The sequence below is a fragment of the Macrobrachium nipponense genome, chromosome 13 (assembly GCF_015104395.2).
Source record: "Macrobrachium nipponense isolate FS-2020 chromosome 13, ASM1510439v2, whole genome shotgun sequence".
Lineage (NCBI taxonomy): Eukaryota > Metazoa > Arthropoda > Malacostraca > Decapoda > Palaemonidae > Macrobrachium > Macrobrachium nipponense.
Genome location: NC_087206.1, coordinates 11968397 through 11984866, shown reverse-complemented (window position 1 = coordinate 11984866; position 16470 = coordinate 11968397). Strand labels below are relative to the sequence as shown.

The window sequence follows — 16470 nt, the reverse complement described above, 5'->3', positions numbered from 1 at the left end:
CCTTACGTACGCTCGGTAACTCTTCCGAAAAAAATCAGAAATTTTTTCGTTCGATTGTCATAATTTTTGCACCATTTTAAATTAGCCGTTACATAAAGTTTCATATATGAAAATGTGTGCAATTTCATGTAGAATACAACAAAAAACAACCCATGGTTGTAGCTTTTATCAGTTTTGAAATATTTTCGTATAAATAACGATAAGTGCCAAAATTTCAACCTTCGGTCAACTTTGACTCGACCGAAATGGTTGAAAAACGCAATTGTAGGCTAAAACTATTACATTCTACTAATATTCAATTATTTACCTTTATTTTTCAACAAATTGGAAGTCTTTAACAAAATATTTCGATTTATGGTGAATTATTTATGAAAAAACTTTTTCCTTACGTCCGCGCGGTAACTTCCGAAAAAATCATACATTTTTTTGTCCGATTGTCGTAATGTTTGCATCATTTTAAATTAGCCGTTACATAAAGTTTTATACATGAAAACGTGCACAATTTCATGTAGAATACAACAAAAAACAACCCATGGTTGTAGCTTTTATCAGTTTTGAAATATTTTCATATAAATAACGATAAATAAAAAAAATTTGTCCTTCGGTCAACTTTAACTCGACCGAAATGGTCAAAAACTGCAATTGTAAACTACAACACTTACATTCTAGTAATATTCAATCAATTACCTTCATTTTGCAACAAACGGGAAGTCTCTAGCACAATATTTCGATTTATGGTGAATTTTTGAAAACGGCTTTTTTTTACATCCGCGCGTCACGAATTCATGCATCATTTGGTGATAATATTTTCTGTGTTGCATTGATCGTTTTACAATGATTCCAATTTAGTGTACAATACAACAGAAAAAAATTAACTCTTTAGCTTTTACCGTTTTGCTCACAGCGCGATTTGAATACAATTATATAAGAAATTTTGTTTTCGCGCTATCATATATCCTATTATTTATATATGATAATGATATTTTTTTCATTTCTGATGGTTGCATACTAAACTTCAGGCAATGACAAAAAAAAGGAGCCAAAAATGAACTCTTAATCTTGAGACGATTTTTATTATACCCCTTCGGCGTTAAAGAGTTAACCATTATTTCTACGATTTTGCATAGGCAACTTGTTAGGGATATCGGTCTATAATTGGATGGATTACTTGCAACCTTTCCTGGTTTATTTATTGGAATTATTATGGCATGTTTCCATTTATCAGGAAAGACACATTTTAGCCAGATACTATTATAAAATTTTAATAAATATGAATTAGCTATAGGAGCTAATTTTTCTATCATTTCAAATGATATTTTATCATATCCTGGTGCAGAAGGATGGCATGTTTGAAAATATAATTATTATATTATATTTTCTTTTTGTTTTCTGATATTTTGAAAATGTATCTCTAGGCTGGAGTAAGCACTGATGTTTTCAAAATGCTTTCCAATTATATTTGATATTTCATAAGTAACATGGTATATTTTTTCCATTTAAATGTATTGCACTTCTTGGAAGTCTTATATATTTTCCACTGATTTTCCTTATCTTTTTGCCAGATATCCCTTGTGGATGTGTTTGAAGATATGTTTGAGACATATTCTTTCCATTATGCGATTTTTTCAGATATTACTGTTTTTCTAAATTTGGCTGTATATTTGCTATATAGTGGTTTAATGTGGTTAATTGTTATGTTTCTTATAACTATTTTGTTTAATATTAATGTTTATATTGTAGGGCATTTTGTTGAGTGATTTAAGGCGAGTTTTGAGTCCGTTAAGATTGCGACCCAATATAAGTTTTATTTTACTTAAGGTTGTTAAGGTAGGATTCCACCATGGGACAGGGGATTTTGTGGAATGCGATTTGGTTTTTGGAATACTTTTATCTGCAGCATTTATTATGAAGTTTGAGAAGGATTCACATGTAGTATTGTGATTCATTATGTGGGAATGGTGGTATGTTTTGAGTGTATAGGAAATATTTATCCCAGTTAGCTTTTTGGATATTATATCTTGTAGGTGGCAATATTTTGATATTACTTTAGTAGTTCAGAATGATTGGGAAATGGTCACTTGTGTATGAATCGTCTAGGACGTTCCATTCAAATTTCTTGGCTACATCATTTGAACATAATGAAATGTCAATTGAGGAAAAGGTTAGGTGTGTATTTGAAAAATATGTTGGAACTTCACTTTCATTGAGACAACACAGGTTGTTTCATTATAGTTTTTTCTATGTTGATTCCAGATGTGTCAGTGGGGTTATTAGTATCCCATAATGGATTATGTGCATTAAAATCTCCTACTATAAGTAGGGGTTCCTGTATACTTTTGCTAATAGGTTCAGAAAAATCACTTAAAATTTGCATTGAAATTTGGTGGGTTATATAAATTAAATTACAAATAGTGATTTTACTATTGTCAAGCATATACAGTTTAATTGATGTTATTTGATATGGCATAGATAGAATGTTGAAAGGTTCATATGTTATGCTATTATGAACGTATATAGCTGTACCTAATTTTCCACCGTCAGTTGGTGAATAACTGGCAATTTTATAGTGTTGGATATTTGTAGGGTTACTTCCTATATGTTGTAGACCTATGCACATTGGGATGTGGTCTTGTATGATTCTTTGTAATTCACCCAGACGTAGTCGGGTTAAGAGACCATTTATATTCCATTGAAAGATTTTATATTCCATTATTGAGAGGAATTGGTGTTAAATTCTGTAAACTGATTGCTGATTTTACTTTGCCTCGTAGTTTATATGCATTTGAATTTATTTGTGGTTTTTTAATCGTTGTATTTGTATGTTGGTTATTAGATTCTGCAGTTGCTTGTTTTTCATAATTGAACATTAATAAGTTTATTTTTTATTTTATAATTTCCTTTTTGTATTTTATGGATACAGAACATAATTTGTTCTCATGTTGGAATGTTAAAGGGCATTTCCTTAATTTAATAAAACTGTCTATACAATTTTGTACTGTGTCCTCTGTCTTGGTAGTTAGTTGGTTATATGTACTTACGAAGCATTCATTACAACCAAAAGGTGAAGCATGTTTGGTAATGTTAATTACTGGTTCAGAAGCATTTGATCTAGCTTTAGAAATTTCTGGTTTTGTAATTCTATTGGTCCTTTTCTGTATTGATAAGGACTGTTGGTTTGAGGGGTTATCTGTTTTGTTGTTGTTAACCCTTAAACGCCGAAGCGGTAAAATAAAAATTGTCTCCCGTGTGCCGGAGGTGTTTCGGAGTGAGCGCGGAAGCGGAAAAAATATTTTTTTCAAAAAATCACAGCGCGCTTAGTTTTCAAGATTAAGAGTTCATTTTTGGCTCCTTTTTTATCATTGGCTGAAGTTTAGTATGCAACCATCAGAAATGAAAAAATTATCATTATCATATATAAATAATGCGATATATGATAGCGCAAAAACAAAATTTCATATAAAATTGTATTCAAATCGTGCTGTGCGCAAAACAGTTAAAGGTAACAAGTTACTTTTTCTTTCATTGTAATGTACACTAAATTGCAATCATTTTGGTATATAACACATTGTAAAATGATAAAAGCAACACAGAGAAAATATCATCACAAAATAATGCATGAATTCGTAACGCGCGGACGTAAACAAATATTTTTTTCAAAAATTCACCATAAATCTAAATATTGTCCTAGAGACTTCCAATTTCTTTCAAAATGAAGACAAATGATTGAATATTACTATACTGTAAGAGTATTAGCTTACAATTGCAGTTTTCGACCATATCTGACGAGTTAAAGTTGACTGAATGTCGAATTTTTTTATATACGTATATATTTTTTTATATGCAATTATTTCGGAAATTAGAAAAGCTACAACCTTCAAATATTTTTTGTTTTATTCTACATGAAATTGCGCACATTTTCATATATAAAACTCTATGAAATGCCTAATATGAAATGGAGCAAATATTCCGAGAATGGGACGTACGCATTTCGGAGATTTGTGGCGGAGAATTCGCGCGCGGAGGGAGGGAAGGAAAGTTTTTTTTTTTTTGTTTTTTTTTTTTTTTTTTAAATTCACCATAAATCTAAATAATGTGCTAGAGACTTCGAATTTGTTTCAAGATAAAGATAAATGATTGAATATTACTAGACTGTGAGAGTTTTAGCTTACAATTGCGTTTTTCGACCATTTCGGTAGTCAAAGTTGACCGAACGTGGTTTTTTTTCTATTTATCGTGATTTATATGCAAATATTTCAAAAATGAGAAAAGCTACAACCTTCAATTATTTTTTGTTGTATTCTACATGAAATTGCGCACATTTTCATATATAAAACTTTATGTAGCGGCTAATTTAAAATGGTGCAAACATTACCACAATCGCACGTATGATTTTTTCGGAAGTTACCACGCGGACGTAAAGAAAATGTTATTTTTTTCATAAATTCACCATAAATCGAAATATTGTGCTAGAGACTTACTATTTGTTGCAAAATGAAGGTAAATGATTGAATATTACTAGAATATAAGCGTTTTAGCTTATAATTGCGTTTTTCGACCATTTCGGTAGAGTCAAAGTTGACCGAAGGTTGAAAATTTGTCATCATTTTTTATATGAAAATATTTCAAAATTGATAAAAGCTACAACCATGGGTTGTTTTTAGTTGTATTGTGCATGAAATTGTGCACATTTCCATATATAAAACTTTATGTAACGGCTAATTTTAAAATGGTGTAAACATTACCACAATCGCATGTATGATTTTTTTCGGAAGTTACCGCGTGGACGTAAGGAAAAAGTTTTTTCATAAATTCACCATAAATCGAAGTATTGTGCTAGAGACTTCCAATTAGTTTCAAAATTAAGGTAAATGATTGAATATTACTAAAATATAAGAGTTTTAGCTTACAATTGCGTTTTTCAACCATTTCGGTAGAGTCAAAGTAGACCGAAGGTTGAAATTTTGGCACTTATCATTATTTATATGAAAATATCTCAAAACTGATAAAAGCTACAATCATGAGTATTTTTTTTGTTGTATTCTACATAAAAATGCACACATTTTCATATATAATGCTCCATGTAACGGCTAATTTAAAATGGTACAAAAATTATGTCAAAGTGACAAAATAATTTCCGAGATGTGTCACAGATACTTTTTAGTGCGGCAAGAAAGAAATTCGCGCTTGCGCGCCTCCGTAACGATTGTAAACAAAACAACACCTTGACCCGTGAACTCCCAGCCTCCCCAAAGGCGCGTGATTCAGAATTTTCTGCTGGTAGGCCTAAAAGTATTTTTCCGCGAATTTTTAAAAAACTTTTGTATGTCGACGTAAAATACGTCCAGTCGGCGTTTAAGGGTTAATGGAATATTTGGGTCTTGTGGATGGTTGGGGGGTGATAGTTACAATTTGGTTTGGTTTAATGGTATGATTTTCATTAGTATTATTTGATGGGAATTGTAAAGTGATATTTACTGTCCAGATGTTGGCTGTTTGATTGAGATTGAGGGTAATTGTGTATTTCCACTTGTGACGAGGTTAGTATAATAACTTTTTTAAAATGTTCTCCTGGTGTAGTTGGAGTTTCTTTGGATTGATTGTAATTTTCAAAATTTACTTTTTTTCCCTTAGGTGGGGTTTGTTCCAGAATTCTTTTCTTTTTGTCAGTTCAATTATTATTATCATTTAACTCCTCTTCCATTGGAAGTTCTTGTCCTTTGATAACTGAATCATCTATGTTAGTGGTGGTATTGTTTGTTATAATATCACTTTTATTTTGGGTTTCAGTATTATTGGTATGAAATTTAGTTTCTATGTTTATATTATCTTGTTTGTTATTGTGCTGCTTCATGTCTTGATTTTTAGTCACATTTGAAAAGGTGGGGGTTTTGGATGGATTATTAACTCATCTTACTTTTAGCTCAAGTCTGGCTTCCATGACTGACATTCCTGTCCTATTTATGTATTAACAACTGAAGTTCTGTGTTGTATTGATAAAATGAGCATTCTTTAGATTTTGTGTGATGGGCTAGTCCACAATTAATACATTTTGGTTGATTACAGTTCCAATTAGTGGTATTGTTATCTGATGAGCAGACTGGACATATTGCCTTATTACGGCATTTTTTGTATGTGTCCATACCTTGAGCACTGTGTACATTGTAGTGGTTTTGGAACGAAAGGACGAACTTCTCTATTTTGTCCAAGAATTTTTATTTTAAATGGTAGGTCTTGGCCTGTAAATTTTATTTTGGCAATGTATATTTCTAAATCGTGAATATTGTTATACCTCAATTTTAAGGAGTCTAGCAGTAGTTGTTTTGAAGGAAGCTCCTGCTCGCTATTAGGTAGGATGACTGTACCCTGTACATAATTTAATGTTACGTGGTTTGTAATTGTTACTTTTATATTATTTATTTCTGTTATACTTAAAAGGGCAGTGGACTGCTTTTTATTGGTTACTGTCTGCATTCCATGTCTTGTGTTGGATATATGTTAAGTAATTTGTTTTCTAGTATCGCTGCTGAGATTTTGTTGTCAGCTTTGAGGACTAGAAATCTTGACCAGTTATCTGGTCCAAAGAGGTCATCAAAATGTACCAATGTGGGATTAAGTCGGTAATTTTTTTGTTTTTTGGTCCTTGTTTTATGTATGTTGCTTGTTATTATGATTTTTATATTTTTCTGTATTGTTGGGAGGATTATTTGTCTCTAATTCAGAATTATTGTTCATGGTTCAATTGTTACGATATTGGAGTTTACCAATTTATTTTTGTTTGTTTCTTTTTTATTTATGCACCCTATTTGGTTTTCTGGCTCTGCTGCTTTACTTGGAACAGGGTGTTCCTTTGTATCATTTGTAGTACTTTCACTACTTGAGCCAGTACCAAGGAAATTCGGGAGTGACGTGCTCAACTGTGCTGGAGTTTTTCCATCATGGGGCCCAGGGGTACTCAAATCATTTATTTCAGTATTCATAAATTTGAGATGAGATTTAAAAAAAAAAAAAAAAATTGAAAAGATATTGGCGTTTCGTGTAGTTAAATCTTCCGCCAAGGGCACAAGCGAGAAAGGACTCCCAAATGTCCGCATCCCTACCCTAGCCCAAAAGGGGACGGCATAACATGATTAGTATGGCCCAAGTGTAAGCAGAACCCGATTGCTAGGACTAAGAGTATTATGATAATACAATTATCTCCGACCTAATCACATTATGGGCAAACTGGATAGAATGCCGAGAGTTCTATTCCTAGAACCCCCTGGAATTCGTGGTCCAGCTCCACAGAACAGTTCCGCCTGAAAAGCAGGTCTCAACATTGTCGGGTAGATGATGGCTCTACCACAGTTCTCACTATCTAGCTTCGGATTCAACTCCACGTTAAGCCATGTTTTCTCATTTATTTGCTTTTAAAAATTTTGGCAAAAATGGAAAAGACCACACAAGGTAACTTGAAAATAGTATATAATGTCATATGGGACTCTTGAGTTCGAACCTGGGAAGAGATTCCTGAGGTTCGAGAGCCCCCTCACCACGTCAAGGTGGTCCCATAATGAGGGGGCATGCAAGGTGTGAAGCGGCACTTTCCCTGTATGGGGCATAGGGTTTAAAGGTCAGAGAGGATGGAAATCCATCCTCTTACCATGGCAACCTAACCGTCAAATGCAATTGTTGCGCAATATGGAACACATACATTCCTCAGGTAAAGGCCCTAAATACTGCACCTAGCAACTTCCCTCTTCCCCCAACAATACGACTACATTTCATGAGCTAGACAGCCTACTCTACATCTGGAGACCACCAAAATTTTACTTTAACAAAAGCACCAGCTGACAGAAACAGTAAAGTTACCTAGATGTAATATGTAAGTAACATCATCTGCAACATCGGAAAAAGCCAGAAGAAAAATTAGTTTAGGCAATATAGTTGCTTCTGCATTAAATATGCTGCAAAATATCTTCTCTTACTGTAAAGTATTTGATAACAGTCACTAAAATCATACAAGTTCACTCTCATGACAGCTTGTTACAGCTGTCATGAAAAATTGCACCTATTCCAGGGTGTGGCTGGGATCTATAGTTAGGTAAAATGCAGTCTCAGAATCAACTACATATACCTGTAATCTTTAAGACACCAATAAAACTGAAGATGTACATACTGTTCACCTTGTATTGGTCTTTTTAAAAAGTGTAAAACAAGATGGTAGGAATCTGACTTCAACACTTTTAGATACCTGTACAATATCATATTCAAAGCAATTCAAACTATGTGTAAAAAAAAAAAAAAAAAAGTCACACTACTGCTTACCTTTGCCTGTGATGTTTCACTCTGCATGGCAATTTCTTGTTGAGTCTGTTGTCTTTCTTCTTGCTTTGCACATGACAAACGAGTCCTTCGTTTTACAGGACTCGGCTTTTGCTCTTTACTTTGGCTCGTAGATTCCTGTCTCTTTTCTGAAACTCCTAAATTCTTTGTTCCTATAGATTTACTTTTTTCCATTCCTACTTGGCCCTTCTCTTTAGGCTCTGAGTGAATATCTGCCTTTACAGGACTAGTTAAGACATGACCAACTTTGTCACCACACCTAGTCCTAGACTGCAGCCTAGCAGAAGATTTTATTGTGTTTACTGTGTTTTGGTTTCTCTCAGAGGAACTACCAATTTCTCCTGAACCTTCTGTTTCAGACTCGCCTTCACCTTTTCGTGTAAAGCTTTCTGGGCCATCCAATACCAATTTTTTACATCTTAAATGCTTTTCATTACTATCACTGCTGCTGTTTTCATCAGTCACTCCCTTCTTTGGTACATGGCTCTCTCTCTCTTTCAGTGGAGTAACTGATACAGCACAATTTTTAATTGCCCTCTTGCTTCGTAGAATTCGAGGAGAATAATCACTTTTCACACTAGAACTATCTCCTTTATCATTACTATCTGACGTACTTTCAGTTAACAAGGTACATGGGTCCTTTTTGGAGGGGGAAACAATATTTGGTGTTGCAGCTTTCTTAACCCTGCTACGTGTCACTCTTGCTGATGAAGATCCTTCATCTTCATCAGTCTCTCCTCGTTTTCTTCTCTTGCTCGCAAAACTATACTTATCCTGTGTTTCAGAAATTTCATCTTCTGAGGCTTTAGCACCACTACAAACATTCTTCGTGGAAGAATGATTACAATTACTATTTTTTACAGACTTACTTTTACCACCCACAGTCTCTCTTCTATCACGTGTCCTTGGCAGAAACTCAGAGGAATGCCCTAAATTTTGAATGTCTTCATCAGAAGATTTTCCAGTATCTGAAGAATTTACCTGTACTTTATTTGTACTTGATTTCTTTCTGGAAAAGGATGTCTCATCCTGTTCCTCAGGAATAACTTTCTGGGGTGAGCGAATTCCTCCCCTCCGACTCCATGGCTTAACTCCAATTTTACTGTCTTCAGGTAATTTCTTCAGCAGCTCACAGAGTCCCTCCGAAGAAGAGGCATTTTTCTTCAATTCACTTCCACCAGAGTCTGAAGGCAAAACTAATTCACATTCTTCATCACTAACATCAGGACTAATTAGTACTTCCTTTGCCAAAACAGCTTCTGAAACACGCTGTGCTTTCAGCTGTGGAATTTCTAACCTGTCAGAGTCTTTGTTAGTAAATGTGAAAGGGTCTGACTTTTTTCCCAAAGGGCTTTGTTTGCTGGACTTCCTTTGTGAATAATTCTGTTGCAGCTTTTTAGATACACAAGCTGGTTTGCCAGAAGTTTTGTACTTTTTAATGGCCTTTTTATTTACTATGGCCACATTGCATTCAAGACCATCCTCACTATCACCCAACCCAGATGTCGAGAGTACTTCAATTTCATCTCCTTCTTCTTCCTCTAGTAACTCTCTAAAACTATAAGCCTCCTCTTCCTTATCTTCATCTAAGCAAACTTGCTCATCATCAAAATGATCTATCCTTTCAGAACCTTTCTGTCCATCACTAGTAACACTGCACTCTGAAAAGCTTGACTTTGTGCTTTTGTCACTCGAATGAGAACACTGACCACTTTGTAAAGCAATATCTTGGATACTATTATGAGTGCCTTTATTTTCATTATCCATGGTTAAAGAGGCAGTTACACTATCAGTTGTATCAACTTCCTTTTGACACCCTTCTGAGAAAGCCGGTATTAAAGATCGTTGCACTCTAGTAGCCATTCCTTTAGAAGGAGATGAAGCATCTAAAAGTACCTTTTCCTTTGGACACCCCTCCATGATGACAATGCCATCTTTACCTACAGTAGAGGAAAACTTGGTTTTTTGTGTAGGTCTCACTTTATCAAGAAATCCCTTCTCAGCAAAGTAACTACCCATTTCAGACTCAGAAAAACACTGCCTCCTCATTCTTCTCGTTTTAACCTGCATAGGGCTGATTTCGTATTCCTTTGAAGAACTATAGCTCTTTCTGCTTCTTCTCCTCTCTATTTTCTTCGATGGCACTCTTTTGGATAGAGAGAAATTTTTTACACTTTCTGCATCCGATGCCAATACTCCATTAAGATGACCTACATCATCAGATTCACTTGGACTGCATTCTTTACCAGCTTTAGTATAACTAGTTTCTGATACATCAACTTTAGCATCACCAGCAGTAACTTTCTGCCTTTCTTTAAGAGTTAAGCCTCTCTGACTTCTTCTTAGGGGTGAAAAATCAGAATCAGAAGCCTCATCAGTTTTGAGCAACAAAGGACCACACTTACGCTGGGAGCGGGTCTTTCTACGACTGACAGGGGTTGGTTCTTCTGATGCATCACTGCTGGCTTCGTAAGCTTCATCACCATCGTTGCACAAAACATTCTCATAACTATCACTTAATTTGTCTTGATCAACCTTTGGTGTAGGAGCGTTTTCTGGTTTGTACCCATCGGTTACAGAGTCATTAACAAAAGCCACCACTTCAATTCTGTTTGGTGAAAGAGGTGCTCTGTCATTCTGAATTTTAAGATCTGTTTCCTTTTCTTTATCTGTAAATGTGAAAATGCTTTTATTTTGGAGGTTTATTCCTGCATCAGCATTAGGCACTCCTTCAAAATCAATATTCTTATTAGGAGAATCCTTATGATTATCATCAGCAGTACTGTTTGTAGCATTTGCATGTGAATTTATGTAATCCATAGACTTATTACCACCCAAATCTCTATCAGCTAGTGATTCATTCAAATTTGTCCGAGTAGTTTTCAGTTTACTGGGTGTTTCCCTTTGATTACCTTGTGCATCTCTGGCATCTTTCCCTTTCAATGTGAATAGATTCTTTGGTGAATCTTGTAAATTGTTCTCCGGTTCAATATGTATGTCTTCAAGTTCACTGTTCTTGGGCAAATCATGTAAATTATTTCTCTTTGTGTCAATATACAGATCTTTCCTTTCACCAATCTTTGGTGAATATTGTAAATTACTGTCTTCATCAATATCTATTTCTTTCAGTTCACTAATTTTTGGTGAATCTTGTAAATAACTATCTGCATCAGTATCTTTTTCTTTAATTTCACTGCTCTTGGATAAATCTTGAAAATTACTCTCTTCAACAATATCTATGTCTTCCAATTTACTGCTCTTTGGTGAATCTTGTAAATCAGTCTCTGCACCATTATCATTATCTAACTCTTTCAGTTCAGTATTTTTAAATGAATCATGTATATTACTCTGTGCTTCAAGATTTAGTTCTCTCAGTTCATTTGATTTTTCCATAAGTACATTTCCTACAAACTCTTCCTCTCTTGTATCATCATTGGGTTTACCACTATTACAAACAGAATAATCATCAGTATCGCCTTTTGATGATGAACTATTTGAAATTTCATCATTGTCTACATCAGCAGTTGAATAACTACCATTTTCAAGACCATTCTTTATGCAAGGAACTTGAACTTGTTCTATAGCTTGCATGTCATTGCTGTTCACCCTTAATATTTCATTCATGGATTCACTCTGGGAATTCCTGCAACTAGCAATTGCCTCTTGGTTGTCATTACAACCAGCATCAATACGAGGTTTTACTGGTTCCTTTTGAGGAGTTGCACTGTTTAAAGCAACATATTTTTCATCATCTTCCTTATCCTGATCGCTGATGCTTTGCACTTCTTGAATGGGCTTTGGTTCAATTAAAGAAGGTAATTCAGTACTGTCTGGTCCATTCGAAAGCTGACTTCCATTATCACTCGAGGTCTCCCTCTCATGAATATCTTTCTTTAGCCCTTCCTCAAGACTTGGAGGCTCTTGATTACCATTCTCTTCTGAGAGTACTACTACATGAGGAAGGGGCTCTTGATTACCATTCTCTTCAGAGAGGACTACTACATCTGATGAAGAACTGGAAAACACATATTCTTCTTTAAGGCCTTCAATGCTGCTTTTTTTCCCTGTGTCTCTCACTATAGTCTCCAATATTGCCTTCAAGCCCTCCTCACTGTCACTCGGAATGGGTTCATATTCTGTGATGCGTAACAGGGAAGCTTCCTCTATACAGTCACTTGTGAGTCTTGTCTCCTTTTCCATCGGAGCTCCAGACCCCTGAGGCATGTTTGCTTTCAACAACTTTTCATGGTAAGCTCTTGTTTCTTCATCAGTGAACATTTTATTGACTTCATCACAAGGAACAATATCTCCAGGTGATCCACTAGCCTCGTCTATTTCGTCACTAGAATCTGATACATTCTTAACATGTGTTCGATGAAAGATGATATCTAGGTCAGAATCACTGTTATTATTTGATTTAGCAAAACAAGTGTCTGCTTTAGGAGATTTCTCTATGCTATCTGTGTTTTTCCTAGGTTTATCAGGGGATTTACTTTGTACACTTTCTTTAGGTGATCCTTCAACTAATGCCAGTGCTGCATCATTTGAATTATCCCAATTTAATTTAGTAACAGTAAAGTCCCAGCTGCTCGTACGTAATCTTTCTTTCTGAGAGTGAGTGTGTGGAGGACTTAAGCTCCATCCTCTATGCTCCTTTGGCACACCTTCATAACTTAAACTGACCTTAGATTTTGTACCTTTACCTTGTTTCTTAAGTTTCCTTCGCTTCTCTTCGGAATGCCTTTGTTCTTTGGATTTGTTTTCAATTTGGTTTCCTGTCATGCTTGTAACCTTTTCTCCTTTGCCTGTTAAAGTGGTTAAAATACTCTCTTTCAACTGAATTTCTTGATCTGTGTTGCTTAATAATAGGTTAATCATTTTCCTTAAAAATGTCTTCTTTTTATGAATGTCTTTGCCTTCAGCCAACTCTAGTAAAGAACCTTTATCAATTCTGGGTTTTTTGGCACACGGTGTACCACTTCCATCAAGCTGGGTATCTTTGTCATGTAAAATAGATGATTCACTTTCCAAACTTGATACCTTACACTCTATTTCATTGTCTCTTGCAACTGCAGATCTTCTCCTTTTCTTTTTCTGCTTATCTGGATGTCCAGAACTTTCACCCAATTCTTCATTTAGATTCTTAATTCCAACGTCTAATTTCTTCCTTCTCTTTTGGTGACTTTGAGAAACTTCAGGTGTTTCGTCCTTCCATTTAGATACCGCATCTTCAATATTTTTTGAATTACCTTGACTATCTGCACAAATGTGACTACTCTGATTCAGGTCCTGCACAGAAATACCACTTTGCTTTCGGGTATTTTCACTTTTGGGTATTTTTGGCTCCTTGTATGGTGCTTGCTTACTATCTGAATCATAACTTTGCCCTTCTTCAATGCTCACTGACATTTTCTTTTTTCTTCTTTTTTTCCTAGTTTGAGATCCAACGTCAGAGGCAGTTTCACTTTGTTCTACAGGAGCCAAAGCTTCTAGTGAAATATTCTCCACACTTGGTCTTTTTATAGATTTATCAACGATTACTTCACATTTTTCTACAGTCTTCTTCTTCTTGGCAGGAGGAGCTCCTTTGCCTTCACTTGCCACAGTTTGTGACTCCTGCAATTCACACACTTCATTATTTTTCTTCTTTAAAGCTTTAGATTTTTTAACTTTCAAAGGAGCTTCCATACTTGACTTTTCACTGGCAATCAATAAAGTTCTTCCACTTTCCTCTGAAAGGGCATTTTTACTGTTAGTTCTCTCATCAATTTCGATTTCTTTATTTCCTCTCTCTGAGCAAATGGTGTCTTTTTGTTCGCATTTCTTCTTTTTCCCTGTCTTCTTGGATATAACTGTATTTTCTAATTCAACATTTCCATTAATGTTTTTTCCCTCACAGACCACTCCACTATCCTCATCTGCCCTTTCAGGAAGTAAATTTTTTTTCTGCTTAACTTTCTTCTTTTGTTTCAGTTTATTTCCTTCACCAAACTCAGATGCTTGCTTCGGTTCAAAAGTGTTCAGTGAAATTTTATTTTCCTCCAATTCTAAAGCTTCGGGTCTTTCAATTCCTTTTGATACTATGTTGGGTGATTTACAAGTACCACTCAAGTGTTTTGTGTCATCAGACATCTTGCTTTCATTTGTTCTTTCTATACTCAAAGTTTTCTTCTCTTTTCCTTTCTTTTTCTTGTTCAATTTCATTTCTTTATCTAATGTTTTTGAAGACTTAATGGTACTTTTTTGTTTTTCTGTCAGACATGTATGCAACCTTTCATTCCCATCTTTGGACTCTACAGATTCTAATACATCAGGAGCACCTGATTCACACACATCATTCTGATTTTTCTCATCATTAATTACTTCTGTCTTCATAGACTCTTTTGTTTTATTTTTCTTTTTCTTCTTTAATTTCACCTTCTCATTACCCAACTGGTACATTGGCTCTGCCCCCTTAGAGTTTACATCCATTTTGCTGTTCTCTTTTTGTTCCATAAGTTCCATTCCAATGTTATCTACTGCACCAGAATTACCATTGGGATTTTCCTTATTATTTCCTTCTGGTATTTCTGTATTCAAAGACTTTTTACGCTTGCTTTTCTTTTTCTGTCTAATTTTTTCTTCCTTCGACTCTTCATCAAATTCAATTTTATGCTCACCTTCACATGACTTCAGTTTCATTTCTTTCTCCGCTTCCGTTTCAAAAGACTCAAGAATGACACCACCTTTCACCACACTGACATTTCCATTTACTCCCTCTTTGTGTTTTACTTTCTTTTCCTTTTTCCTTTTCACTTTTACTTCATCTACTTCCTCAACGACATCATTCATCTGCTTCACTTCAAGAGATCCTAACACTTCACTGTTCCTTTTGAGCTCTACTGACTCCATTATGAGGCTACTGATATTTTCTGACTCTAAAGCATGATTCTGCTTTTTCCTATCACTACTCATTTCACTGTCTTCATTTTTTTCCCCTGTATCCATAGACTCTTTGAGCTTGGCTTTCTTTTTCTTCTTTAATTTTGCTTTTACTTCAATTGAGTTTTCCAACAAATTACTGCTTTCATGTGATTGTACTTTTTCCTCTTCTAACCTCTTGCTCATCCCAGATTCTGTTTCTGTATCAATAACTTTGCGTTTCTTTTTCTTTGATGTTTCACAGACTACGTCACTTGTTTCACCATAAGTTTTTCGTTTTTCTTTTTGACTCTCTGATTTTTTGTTCTGAGTCTTATCCTTGCTATCTTGCACACTCTTCAATGACTCTTCCTCTTTTTTCTTATGATCCTTGTTATAACAGTCTTCGGTCTTATTTGAAGCTTCATCATCTACTATGGATGAACATATTTGTCCATCATTTTCAGACTGACTTCCAACTTTCTGCTTAGTTTTCTTTTCTTCTGGACCGTGCCTTTTACTGTATATTGTCTGTGGGAAAACAGACATGAATTAGAAGTTTTCAGCTCAGACTTTGAACATCCATAGACAACACAGATTACTTTACAATGATTTTAAAAAGAGATAAGAAATTCTTATATTGCATTTTTATAGATCAACTTAAAAGTTAAAAACATCAAGGAAAAATGTACAACATGAGAACTTTTAATGCTAGCATGTTTCAAGATTAAAACATACTAGCCTCTGGAAGTACTGATGTCACTAATGCTAGCGGTCACCACCCATATTCACAACACTGTTATTTGTGGGAACATACACCTTAAACTACCTGTCATTATGGTTAGTAGACCATTCATACATACATAAGTAATTGATTTGTAGACCATCAAAATAAAGCAATTATAATTTGGTACAATGTGTCTCGCTACAATGTGTGTCAAGTACATCAAGTAAAAACATTTAGAACCCTCTATCAATACATTTAAAAAATGTGAGTGAAGAACTGAAGACCTAACTTCCCATACATGATCAGAATGATTTAAACACACACACACACATATATATACGTATACACACACACTTACACACTTATGCTATTGCTCTTGCAATGCATAACTTCCCCTCAGTAACTGTATGAAGTATCGTAAAAGTGTTTGCAATATTTTCAGATTCAATATTATTTTTGCTTAAGAGTTAATATGTCCTAATAATTTGTGTTCAGAATTCACAAAAAACATCATGATTTAA

At 34.7% G+C, this 16470-nt stretch overlaps 2 protein-coding genes across 3 annotated transcripts in view; both read right to left on the bottom strand.

The window, feature by feature from the left end:
* Window positions 1–15734, bottom strand: part of LOC135225644 (uncharacterized) — a 29273-nt gene extending 13539 nt beyond the window's left edge. Inside the window, exon 1 of the mRNA XM_064264970.1 lies at window positions 8305–15734. Within this exon, the coding sequence (XP_064121040.1) occupies window positions 8305–15429 (7125 nt within the window). The 5' untranslated portion in view covers window positions 15430–15734. The remainder of the gene's footprint in view (window positions 1–8304) is intronic.
* The window catches only part of LOC135225648 (uncharacterized), a 112854-nt gene continuing 112002 nt past the window's right edge, over window positions 15619–16470 (bottom strand). For both annotated transcript variants that reach the window (XM_064264976.1, XM_064264974.1), the window contains exon 10: window positions 15619–15753. In XM_064264976.1, coding sequence (XP_064121046.1) covers window positions 15740–15753 — 14 coding nt within the window. In that variant the 3' untranslated portion in view covers window positions 15619–15739. The remainder of the gene's footprint in view (window positions 15754–16470) is intronic.